The sequence below is a fragment of the Orbicella faveolata genome, unplaced genomic scaffold, assembly GCF_042242905.1.
Source record: "Orbicella faveolata isolate gen_17 unplaced genomic scaffold, um_ofav_v1 contig_13, whole genome shotgun sequence".
In the NCBI taxonomy this organism is placed as follows: Eukaryota; Metazoa; Cnidaria; class Anthozoa; order Scleractinia; family Merulinidae; genus Orbicella; species Orbicella faveolata.
Window position 1 is genome coordinate 16,408,597 of NW_028301540.1, and position 13,630 is coordinate 16,422,226.

At 39.7% G+C, this 13,630-nt stretch overlaps 1 protein-coding gene across 1 annotated transcript; it reads right to left on the reverse strand.

Moving 5' to 3' along the window:
• Positions 1-929: 929 nt before the first annotated feature.
• On the reverse strand, positions 930-13,576 carry LOC110051400 (uncharacterized). The gene is made up of 8 exons (XM_020757433.2): positions 13,045-13,576; positions 10,801-11,120; positions 9,566-9,816; positions 7,115-7,422; positions 6,014-6,141; positions 4,720-4,888; positions 4,101-4,243; positions 930-3,191 (listed from the first exon to the last, which is right to left on the reverse strand). Exons 1-8 carry the CDS (start codon positions 13,422-13,424, stop codon positions 2,632-2,634), a joined length of 2,259 nt encoding a protein of 752 aa, XP_020613092.2. The 5' UTR covers positions 13,425-13,576; the 3' UTR covers positions 930-2,631.
• Positions 13,577-13,630: the final 54 nt, after the last annotated feature.

Consider the following 13,630-nt stretch of genomic DNA (forward strand, 5'->3'; position numbering starts at 1 on the left):
TCTCCTTGCGTGTTTATGGAAAACAGAAAAATGGCAAAAATCAGAACTTAGCCGATATCTAGCCTTATTGCACGACTTAGTCAGTTCAGAGGGCGAATAACTAAAATCAACCTATCACATTGCTCTGTTGCCAGTTCCAGTCACAAGCATTGAACCGGGTATTTTCCGAATGATCGCACTCGGTTTCTTGGACTAGCTTTCCGTAGTTTAAAGGCTTACTTTTGTAAAAGAATAACTTGTACGGAAAAGGTTCAATTCCTTTCTCTTCCAACTTCATTTCCTTGTCTTTTTCAACTGTTAGAAGAGTAAGAAGTAAGTAATCGCTTAGTCAGCCCTCCATTAGAATTGCACGCTTGAAGCGTATGGTATCTCTCCAGTCCGTGCTCACTTAAAGTGTAAAGTATCTTTTTTTCCGAACAGTTTTCAGTCATGTAATAAGTCTCTTACTTAGCACCAAGATTTCTTCGTGCCGTAGGAGAGGATATCGATCCTTAGTCTTTTTTGTACGGACCTCGCTGCGCTCAGTCCGTTCTGTCTTGACCTTGGGTCTGTTATTGTACCAGTACGGCCCTCGTACTTGTGCAAATATATTGTGCATATATATATCTATATCTTGAGCTCAAGCCTGGGAACCCATGTAATGGACCATTTGTCAGGGTTGCGGTACACGCTAATTTCCATCACTTTCTCGAGTCGTTTTCACGTAAAATATACGGCGAATACATAACGAAAAAGGTGTGAAAGTTGAAACCTTCAGCTTACTTTGAACCGCGTAACAGACGACATGAAAAACAATCCAAATGGTGAAAATTGATCAAACTTTAAAGGGAATCTTGAGTGAAAAACTGTTTTTAAAGCTTCAAGGCTTACTCCATTTTAATTTGAAAACAAGATAGATTGGTTACAACCAAACAGCTAGGGTTGACCAATTTCAAGTTCAGACGCAATTTATTCCTCCTCAAATTTATTGCGAACTGACTCACCCACTTGTCATGTTTTTTGTGTTACGTCATTGACTATTACTAAAACAGGCCCAAAGTAATCACACTATACTACTGTGCTTTCCCCACATGCAATCAGCATTGCAAATACTGAGCGGTCCTTTTTGCTCGCGAAGACTAACAACCCCAAGCTTAACAAATCCGCGTGGAAAAAGCAACAGAGGAATCAACAGTAATCGTATGTGATAGCCTTCTAGGGCCTTTTCGTAATGGTGTGAATCGCAAGGAAACAACTGGCAGGAAAATGGAAGTTTTAAGACCCCGAACGACAGTTAGGTACCAGCGAGAAACTGCGGAAAGAAAGACAGCGGAGGACCTTGCTTGCTACTCTACTTGCCACTAGGCATAATGCGCAGTAAGCAAGCAACAAGGGCTAATGCGAGGGTCTCAATTTGTGGGGGGCGGGGGGGGGGGATCCCCGTCCATTTAACGGTTGACCGTTAAAAATACGCCGTGCATAAAAATTAGGCCTTTGTCTTCAACTATGTGTCTAATTAGTGTAGTCACATAACATTATCACCGCCGGACGTATCAATCGCCTGCTCCCGAGACTAGAAGTTAAAGGCTTGCACATAAATGTATTTTTGTGACATATTAAAACGTTCATTTATAAATAGCATAACTTGACCCCGTTTAAGGCAATCATTTAACTCTTAATCATGGATATCTGAGACATTTAACGGCAAATATTGGCTCGCTCATTTGACGGTTGACGGTAAGAATTTTTGACCGCTTTTTTGGCCATTTGACGGTTGACAGTTAACCCCTTCGAGACCCTCCAATGCTGGAAACGTAACCTTTCCAAATTCGCCTCGTCCTTTGACCAAGGTTGCCAATACTCGAGTTATTAGCGAAAATTGGGCAAAGCTGTCTTTCTACCACGTTCTCGAGAATCTATTTTCGCGACTTCACCTGACGGAAAAAGTGGGATTAAATGTCATGTAAATGTCGCCAAATTCCAATCACCTCTTATAAAATCCCCCTTTCATGGTCCACAATACAGCGTTCAAACGAAAAAGCATCATCATTTGGAACAAGTTGCACTTGGCAGGCCCATAAAAAACGATGCTTTTTTCCTTCCTTTTAATCGGCCGAGAGCCCAAAACGTGACCTGCTAAAAACTGCCTCCAAATAATGGTCTGCTCATGCGTTATACTGTCTAAATGTGTTTCGCTGCAAATACTATTCTGCTCATGTGCAATTGTAACTACCCTCTCGAGGGAAAAATGGCAGATGACTTCCCTGAACCGTTAGGGTGATTTAGATATGAGAAAAGAACATCTCTCCTATGTTTTCTATCTTCACGGGTACTGGGCGATTTCAACAGTATGTTTTTCCAATTTCGAAAATTAGTGCTCGCTAAAGAAGTGAGGATAAGGTAAAGCATTTGTCTTACAGTATAAACACGGCTGTTTTCCGCATTTGTTTTTTTTTTATCCCTTTGTTAAATTAGGCTTTCAAGTTTTTCGAAACCCTTTCTTAAGAGTGAGCTACATGTTAACTGAGATAACATGAAATATATGATTGTAAAAATCGTAACTAAATATAATCTTTATCGAGCAAATTGCAATGTCACAAAAATACTGTACAGATAGCAAATTTGTGATAAATATTCAACGACAGCGTCCATTTACACGTCATCAGAAAACTGGTCCTCTACTGATTCATAAAACACCAAATACGACCGCATGACTATCTCCCCTGGATCCCGTGTAGGGTGGGGATCGGAGCCATTGAACCAACCAAAGTACTTGACTTTATTAAAGTAACCTCCAACATGAACCTGTTTTGTGATGTCCACTACCCACGGCACGACATCCATTCCACAGCACCAGCCGTCCCTACCGTACAGCCAGGTACCGTGTTCATTTGGAATGGCACCATCGCTGACGCGATTAGCACAGCCCATGGCTGTAGCAGCGTTTTTAAACACTCGAACATTTGAATGGCCGTTTACAATAAAGTGGTGTGACGTGACACAGAATTCGGCGCAACCGTTATTGTCACTGCCGTGACCGGTGATGGTGGCTACAAGTTTAACTTGCGATGTCTTTGACGGAATTGTAATTCTGCGCGTGTGATATTTCTTGTTGTAATTCTTGTCGAATTTACCACCTGTATATAACTTGATAATCCTGTAAGGAACATTGTACTGATCTTCACGTCTCCCACTGTATGTATTTGTTGAAACTGAAACAAAACAAGGAAATGAATCTATTTGCGTCCCCTGCACCACCAGAGTGTCTATTAATGTGATTTACGGAGGAGAAAAACACTCATGGAAGTTATTGACCAGTCATTTCTTGTGGTTCTCTTAACTGTGCTGTACAAGGTGGTTGTAACTTACAAGTTAGTGTATTAAAGCTGCGTGTGTGACCATTCAAAACTTTGGTGTGGTACTAAGTGTTATGTTGAACAAGGTTGTTCAAGGTTGTTATAAGTTCCAACTTTCCGTGAAAGAAGCCCTACCAAATGACTATTTCAAAACCTATTGGACCCTTTATTGTAGTATTTTCATCAGGCAGTGAAAGTTCCAAAATTTAAGGTGGCTCAGAACCCCCCTCCACTTTTTTTAAAGCTTCTTATCATACTAATTACAATCCCAAAATAAAACACGAGAGTCGCCGAGTTCGTTTTGAAAGCTTAAGTGTAAGAATATGGAAAGACCTAGAGAAGTGTTGTCAGTCCCATTAGATCTCGCGGGACTCCGAGTGCGAAGCGGATCTATCCTTAATCAATTTTTACTGCTTTTAATGATCATATTTTCTTATACATATTACTTGTGACTACATTGTCAATTCTTATATTTTAATATTAGCTAGTTCTTAATCTTGATTCATTTAAATTTGTATACCTTCATAAGGCTCTTATAATTTTTGTCTGTTTTTTTTTTTTCGTGTAAACTAGCTTATTAGCTAAGCGTACCGACCACGTTAAATATATTGATTGATTGACTGACTGATTGATTGATTGATTGATTGATTGATTGATTGATTGATTGATTGATTGATTGATTGATTGATTGATAGTCACAGGTTTTACTGTAATAAACTGTATGTGGAATGAAAATTTGAGTTTTTACTATTTTATTGTACCTACATTTAATATGATCAGAAAGCCTGATATCAAGGGAAGGTTTCCATGGCATCTCCCAGAAAGGATGCTTCATTTGTAAAGTACAGGAATCAGATGTAAAGAGAGGTAGCAGCGGTGTAATGTTTGTCAACCAGCGTCCCACTGCCCTGCACAATACAGACAGGAAAAACACAAATTGAAATTACTACTCACTACAAGCACTTCACAATTGTCACACAAGAAACATGTCAATATTCAGGGTACTTCTTGGGTTACCAATAGCATAGGATAGCCCACCAGGAAGGGTGGGGGGGTTCCTGCCATATGAAAAGGTTGGGGACGCTTGTCTCCTCAGGGGTGTAAATTAAGCATTTTGGTGTAACTTAGGGTGTACAGGATGAACCAAGTGAACACTATATTTAGATGTCAAAGTATCTCTTAGGGTACACTCACTTTAGGTGGTATATTTTAGAGGTCAAATAAAGCTCTAGCCACACCCAGATCGGTCTCCTTTGAGGATGTAATTCAAATTTTCTAAAGAGCACCCCCATTTGCATTGGAAAAGACTCCCTGCTTATGCAGGGAGCCTCAGTTGCAAGCTAGTTCCAGCCCAGTACCAAGAATATGGAAATGGCCTATTCACCTCCTATATGGTGTTATCCATCTGCCCAACTCCTCCCCACAGAGTGGACTTTGTTTGTTGCAACAGACAGTCAAGTGGACAATATGATCCCAGTGGGGACAGGAATAGTCACTTTTACCGGGGCAGTGTAAGGACATGTCCAGCTCTACATTCCTGTACAGCTGCAACTCTGCAAAAAAAGAAAGAAAAGGCTTAATTAAGTTAATATCTTCACCACTTCTTACATGGGATAGTAGCGGAGCTCTTGTGCGCCAAAGGCGTTGAGCAGAGCCTCATATCTTAGAAAATTTGGTAACCCATCGTTCTAAAAAATTTGGGTTGTCATGTGACTGTCCGTATATGTCTATACGTCCCTCTGTACAGGCCAATCCCTATACCTAAGAGAGAAATACCATAAGTACATCTCTGATATTGGACATCCATTTATGGTCAATTGACAGCTGTCAAAACAAGGTATCTGCTGACCAGTATCAGGTGACTGCTGACTGGGTACTGGGTTTCAACTAGATCACAGGCTCAAGTCAGGTTATTACTCTGAGGGAGTAATGCAGAGACAAAATTTCAGCGCAAATTAACCTCTGGCACATTGTTGACTTTTCTTCCAACATATTCCTTGCACAATCGTCTCTTCGAAAGTCTCTTACATATTGTGTACATAATTTCTACAATCTTGGTTATGCTTATTGGGTATAGTTTGTTAAAATTTAAGTGGAAAAAATAGTGAAACTACATGTTGAACAATTACATGCTCGCAATTGATAAAACAAACCCTCTTTTTCCTTTGTGGATAATTATTGCAATCAGGAGTTCCGCTTAAGGCCTGGCTAAATCTATATATTATATGTCCTCACAAAAATGCTACCACAGTGTACATTGCCTCTTGGTTCAGTCGATAAAGCAAAACAGGAGTCATCAGTATGATCAATCCTGATGATGCTCCACTGTCTACAGCTGGCCAAGTGGCCCATAACACCACAAGCTAAGCTAAGTTAAGCTACTAGGAGTAATGTTACATCCATCTAGATAGTCCTTACAGGATTACTCCTTCCCCACAAGCATTAAATTCCAAAGTACCCATTTATACAAATTGGTTGAGACAGGCGAGTAAAGACTGTTGTCCAGGAACACAGCACAGTGACCCTAGCCAGAGCTCAAACCCAGATTAGGGGGTCCAGTGCACTAACCATTTGGCCATCACACCTCTTGAGTCATTTGTATGATTTAATTCAAATAAATCACATCACTTGTCTTGACTCAAGTTTCCATCCCAGCTTTCAGAGAGCCATGTACTGACCTTCAAGTGGTGGAAGGCGAACAGTTTTCACTGCACCAGTCTCTCCTTTCATCAGAGTGTGGTTAAACACATGAATTATTCTTGCACTGCCAGTCAAGTTGTGTATTAGATCTGTTTTGTAGTTAAACCTAAGAACACAAAACATGAATTTAAATGCACAATGTGGACAAGATAGTGGAGGTGTAGTGATTGCCAGGCCTGTCAGAAGACGTTCTTAATAATAATGAAGTATATCATTTGTCTCATGAAGTAGTCTCTTGAGATGTAGATTGCTACATTCTGAGCGCTGACTGTTATTCTTCATCAAGTAATGACATCAACTGAATACACATTACCATCTGTGATTGGTAAATTTTATTTGCATTCAATTTAATTGGTGTTTTCACAACAAAGAGGACGTTCTTATAAATATGATGGTGGACCCTTGGCAATGGGACAACAAATGAATGGTCCCTGAATGTTACATTATTGTGTTCTCTTTTAAGCAAGTTTAAAAAACAAGCCAAGGGTGAGGTACATGATGGATAGAACAGGTTCGGTAATCCCTCCCAGCCTCCAAAAGGGACATGAACACAGCTTCAAGCAGTGGAAGGAAGGCAGTTCTCACTGTACCAATGAGAAAAAAATGACTACAACCAACATTTCCCACAGTTTACCAATAGGTGCAGTTCTTAGATTTTTTTGTAAGAATGCTGATAAAGTAATGCACCTATTCCTGGCAAACAAATATGCATTTTACATGTGAAAGTAACTTTGCAAAAGTTTAACACAAACTGTCCGGTAGACATAAAGGAAAAAATATTTCCATGGTAACAAAGCAATCTATTTAAACTGGGTCATTATTGTATTTTCTTTTTCAGCAAATGCAGAAAATTAGCTCATGAGTAGACAGTCTTTTCAGTCTATTTGCAAACTTTGAAGTACATAGGGAACCAATCAGAATGTTCTGTATCACTAAGGAACAGTTTGCCATTTGATATCTCATTTTCCTTTTTAAAGCACCACAGGAAGCAAGTGGATCGGCAGTATAGAAATGCTCTTATTATTATCATAATGAAGTCACATTTTTGTGATGAAATACAAAACTGAATGAAAACTCACCACTTTGCCTCATAGGCCATGAACTTCATTGAAGGGAATAGAAATAGGCCTACTTCTGCTAGTTTTCCCTGACCATCGATACCAAGAAAATAATTTTCCTGAGGAGTAAACTGGTAGGAAACATACAGCTTCATTCTAGCACTCAACAAGTGTTTGATGTGCATGCCATCTTTGTATGAAATCACTGATGCTGATATGTGAAGAGGTGTGAAGCAATGATGACTGTCACAAGTCAGTTCTTTGATAGGCTCACCTTCCTCAGAATATATAATAACTGCATAAATTCCTGCCTTGCTCATATGTTTGATCTGTTCAGAGAAAAGTAGAATTTTATAAATACAACTGTACATGGCCAGGTAAATCTTTTGGTAGGGGTGTGCCACCGCAACACTGAAACCCTTACCCTATATTAGACCATGATCAGCTTGATTTTGCAGCCCTATTCTGGACAAGGCACCAAAAAGCCCCTACCCTATCCCAGACTAGCTAATTTCCATGCAGAAACTTTATCACAATCATAGTCCAACACATGCTAACTGAACTAATATCTTACAAAGTCACTTACAAGTCTCAATTTCTAGCCTGCAAACAGGCTCCCAGTGAGGGCGGAAAAAAATCCAGCAAGCAAAACGAGCCATTAAGTATGAAAAAAAATTCCGCGAGTAAAGCGAGTGGGAGCAGGAGAGCATGTACACATTGTTTTTGATTCGCTGTTCCACTTATTGGTGATTACCCTGTTACAAATCAGTCAAGAAGGTAATTATACTTGTCAAAACTGATGCTTTTTCCCCACACTGATGTATCGGCTTTTGATAACATTCTACTGCACGTGGGTTTTGCGGAATGGGAAAATGCAAAGCGAACGGGAGCGTATTTGCCGTTTCTACAAAAAGTCATTAAATTTGCCTGAAGGAATAAGAGTGCCAGTGGTTTTTGTTTTTAATGGTTTAAAAACAGTGTAAAATGGGGATGACAAGCCTACACAACTCCGGCGATTCATTTTTACATTTGCCGTTGTCTGTTCAGTCTCTTGACTTTTTTTTTTGCTTCACACGTGTTTATGAAGGGCACTTAATGTTGAGTTATACGGAAAAATTTTAAGAAGAGTTGAGCTGTTAGACCGTGCTATGGAAAATTCTGAGAGGTCATAGGTCTGCATGGTTTCTGCTGTTATCTGCATGTTGCTTCGCCAAGTTTGACTCCTTTGTAATTTCCAATGTGTTTATGTATTGTTTAGGCTCATTTCTAATGCAAGGTACATGATGTTTTCAAGTCTCCAAGTATTTGCTTTCAAAGGACAAAATGTGAAATTTACAGTGAACATGTTGCTTACTTGCATTCTATATTGTGAAGCTGAGCCCAGCTGTTTGATTAGAACTGTTGCAAGTACAGTATGTTCATTCTTATCACGGATATCACATTTGTCCTTGCACATTTTTCTTCAGCGACGCTGTAGCTTTACTTCAAGAAAGGTATACATTTATCTAGAGACATTCTTATGTTTCTTGCATCTATCTGATTGAGCTTATGTTTCTCAAACTCGATGTATACTAGGTTTATTCCTCCTTTTGGTTGTTCTGGCACCACATGATGAATATGTATCTTGCATGTATCTACACATGACACATGACACATGACACATGACACATGACACATGACACATGACATGACACATGTGCAAGTCTGTTGACTGTTTTGCGTGTTGTATAATATATACCATTGTTTGGCTTAGTTCAGGCAAGACATGATGGTTTCGATCCTCCATGTGGATCTCATCAGTTGCTGGCATTTCTAAAATACTCTGTACATCTGTAGTTGCTAGCGCAACTTGTACACATGTGAGAATGTAAGACATTCTGCGGCTTGGCACAAGCTTCTCTTGGTGTGTACACCCTTGTGATGGATCAAGATTTACAAGCCGTTGTCAAGATCTGCCAAATATTTATCTCAAAGCTGTCAACAGTAATCGATTCAACCAATCAGATCTTGATACCAGGAGCTGGTATCATGGAACGGCACAGCATCAATAGAATGTCTCTAGGCTCCCAAGTGCTCCCCATCATCACCATTCTGCTCTCGACTCTCCCGCTCACCTTAGACCACACTTGGCTAGCTCGCACTAGACCCATAAACCCAACTGGGAGCCTGTCTGCAGGCTACTCAATTTCTATTATAGAACCCTGGGTAAAGAGCCTTGTTGTAGACTAAATTATTTATCCACTGGCCACTTTCTCAGTAAATTATACCTTAACCAAAACTGTCTGATTCCCAGTCTGATCTGCCTGAAAACCATACCCTTTACAGCAGCACATACCCATATAGTATGAGAGTATCCCCACCCCCACCCTCAGGCAGGCCATGCAGACACCTTATTCTGAAATCCAACAGACAAATATGCCAGTACTGGTTATTAGATTGCTGCAGCTTGCATGTTCATCATAATCCAGTTACCTTGGTAAAGAAAGAACAGTCTCCACCAGGAGACACCAGTGCAATGCGTCCTTCACTGGCTTTTCTCTTGTGTGAGTTTTCTGTCTTCTTATCACCATTACTCTGACTGCTTTTTTCCCACTCTGATTTCAATTCACAAGCATTTCCATAGTAAACAATTTGAAAGTGAGTATGTTTGCGAACCAGACCATGTGGTGATGGCAGCCAGTCGTATCTTGCATCCAGTCTCGGAGCTACTAGCATCACTTCACCTGAAAAGGAAAATACCATACGTGTAGGTTATCAAACCTCTGTAATACTGGTGACTTCACTCAAATTTATTATACCTAGCTACTGATGAACTCTGCTCAATGGCCAATCCTGGTTATTGAAAGTGGCTTAATGCCAGGACCATTCAAACAGGATAAAGTTTCTTATCCCTACCTGGATATCACATATCCCTATTGTGACACTCCAGATTTAACAGTATCACCACAGGTTTGCAATGATATAATTAATGTGTTAATTATTTACATTGTAAGACATTTATATTGTTATCTTAATAAAGATCAGGCAGCATGGTTCGGCTTGGCATGGCTCCCAGCAGTGTGTGAGAAACATTACTTTTGTATGACAGCTCTCCATCTGCTTTAGGAGGAGTTATGTCCTGTACATTGTAATGGTGTGTAATGCATACTGTTACCCAGTGTGAATACAGCATTAATTACGAAATGAAAAATTTGAATTTTGCTTTGGTAGTCTATTGCTTCCAAGGTTTTCATATTGTTGTCGTTGTTTTTTTGTACTTTGTTCTACTTAGAGGGCAATGCCTCACATGACATACAAATTAAATAAATGCATTCAAATTTTTACTGAGGCTGAGTCCTCACTATGTTGGAGGAATTTGAAATTGCTTTTTCACTCTGAAAACGCATCAAATGTTTTCTGTCCACAGTCTACGTCGGAGATATTTGGAAACGCAACAATCACCAGTCATTTTGGATTTGTACTCGAATAAAACTCGGGCAGCAAAATATCATGATTACAGCAACCTGATGATTTTCTGTCTACACTAAAACACAAAAGCTGGCATTTTAAAATTCGTCAAAAGCTCCATTTTCATGGTAGATTAGAATGGACAGTAGGCCTAACTAGAGAAATAAAGCTCTGTTTTTAAATTCATCTGGGGTAGTGTGGGCAGGGCCTGACACAATTGCTCAAGTTTGCCTGTTATTAGCTATGGCCCTGTGTAGTACCTTCTGTTGACTTGACTACGACTTGAGCTAGTGCACAACCTGAACCAAAGCAAGGCCAGTGCATTAATGAATATGGAATCCAGTTCCCAAAATCATACAATGGCAAGCTGACAAAATGAAGCCTGTCCTTCCATAACTCAACCCAACTCTTGCATTTACTTTTAGTTCTTCTTGTACGATGTTTCCTAAGTTGTGACAGTTTGTAAAAGGGTTCTCTTTCCAAATACCCAATATGGTTTGAGTTATTGTGATATCCACTGTTTGTGTAGTATTGCAGGCAAGTTCTTTTTAAATTCTGTTGTAGCAGGAAACTTGACTTCCTAAAAAAGCAATGGTTAAAAAGAAATATACTATTATTAATATCTGTAAAGGAGGATAGAGTGGTTTTACTTAACCTGTACATTAGATAGTGGAACACGCCACAACTTCGTATTAGTTCCTACTATATCCCTATACATAGTTAGTAATTCTTTTGTTTTCTAGTCTTTGTTTTTGTATAACACGCACTAATACTAATTAGCAGACAACATTACACACTAACTAGTAGTTTCTGTTTCTGTAGCAAATTTATGATAGTTCACTGTACAAGGCTAAAGAACACTGAGAACTTTCTAAACTGCAAAACTCAGGAATGGATCCACTGAAACGTCACTCTTTAGTAAACCCCAACAGTGAATAAGCATTCAGTAATTTTGATTGATTACACGTACATCATGACATTGTTTTTAAGCTTCAAAATAATACAAATTACAATGCATATATCCATTTCACAAGTCCAGTGCAATATTTGTGTCTAATCCGTAAGATCAGACACAAATATTGTATACATGTATTTGTATCATCCAACATGTTGTTAAGCTTAACAGTCAATTCTCTCAAAGTGCACAGCACTCTGACCACTGTAAGGCAGACATTTGGACCTTAAAACAGGTATGACTGTCTGTCCTGTCTTACTCATCCTGGCTGATTTCACCCATTCCTCTGTAGTCAAACTTTCTTTTACATGAACAACTTAGTCTAAACTGGACAGCTAGAGTAATCTGGACACCTTAGTCAGAGAGTCCACTGTATAACCATGTAGTTTAAACAAAAAATGGTAAAATTGCAGTCAGGGATGGACAATAGTCATATTCATCTGTCATGCATTTGTCTTATTACATAGCAGTTGTCTGTTACATTAGGCTTGCATACTCACACACAAAATTATAAAGAAGCCATTGTCAGTCAGCCCTTTTAAAACTGATGCAGGCCAAAGTTCTTTGGCAAAGACATCTTACCAGTACTCAGTTGTTTGAAACATTGTCTTTAATATTAGCACAAATCACTGTCAAATACAATTTTAGATGTATATTGCCATATACTAGCTGACAATTTGTTGAATAATAAAACAACAATTATTGTCTTCAGCAGGATAATTAATTACCCAGCTCTCAGGCCCTGCTCAAGCTTCTGCAATATCACCTGATTGGTAAAGGTAAAGAATCCGATCCCACTAATGCACCGGCCAACATGTCGGTCAACACACTACCAACACAATACCGATGCGTTGGCTGATACACTACCGACACATCGGCCATCAGCATTGCAATAGTTAAATAAGGCCCAAATAAGTCACCACCACCACTGATGCAGTGGCCAACATGTCAGCCAACAGTCAGTCGACAGTTGGCTGACTGTCGGTCAACTGTCAGCCACCAACACATTGGTCAACAATGCATGGGATTTAGAGTAATGGTGATAAGATTGGATTCTTTACCGTTACCGCCTGATTATAGCTAACAAGGCTGGTGACCTTGGTGGTTTAAGTACCGGTATCTAGCCATTGTTCTATGCAATTTTCCAAGACTGTTGTGTTACACTCAAGGTTGCACAGTGGCATTTATCTCAGTGCTCCCATTGACAGTCTTGGAAAACAAAACTGTGTTATTGCATATTGCATGGACACTACCACAGGGAATACAATTATTGCCTAACTAAACAAAATAAATACCATGAACTGTCATCATCACCATCAGAATTTACGAACATTGTCATTGGTCCTCATTGCACAGAGGTGCAAAGGCCGCAAGAAAATTGAGTCTTCTATTTTGATCGTACTCGGTGGACATAAAGCATTCCATAGCTGTTAGGGTTCAACATTGACACCCCCCGCTTCTAAAGAGTACTTAAGCTCTCCCGGGAACCACGATCGAACTGACCTCTTTGTACAACTGTAGCGAAATAGCCAGACACCTAGTCACTCACCTCTTAAAATAATTCTGAATAGCTTCATAAAGACGTTTTCTCAACCATAACACTTCCCCCATGGAATTAGAATCGGACGATGACATAAACACATAGTGTGTGTTCCTCGGTGAAAGCTCAATGAACTCCTGGAGCGAGGTGTCACTGGTCCACAACGCCTCCAAGAAAGCCGAGCGTCTTGTGAACAGATGAAATATGACAGGGTGTCTTGGCGTTTTAGAACTTGTATTACTTTTCTTGTAAACAATCCTGCCATTTAACGTTTGCAGAGCAAACGATGGTGCAAAATCTCCCGGTTGCAGGTTGGGAAGTTGACATTCCGTGACAGCGAAATGAACTACGAAGAAGAACAATAATCTCTTCGCAAAATCAAACCACATATTAATCTGAGTTGTACAGTGATTTCAAAATTTGTTAAGAGAGATGATTTCCTCCAGCAATGGGAGGAATTTTGCATACGATTTAAAGAGGAGCACATTTTTAGAAGCATGATTCCATGTCCAGGGTGACGGAGAAGATCGAGAAGGGGCGTGATATGATACCCCTTGTGTCAATAGTATGTGTTGAGAAACTCGACAACGATCAA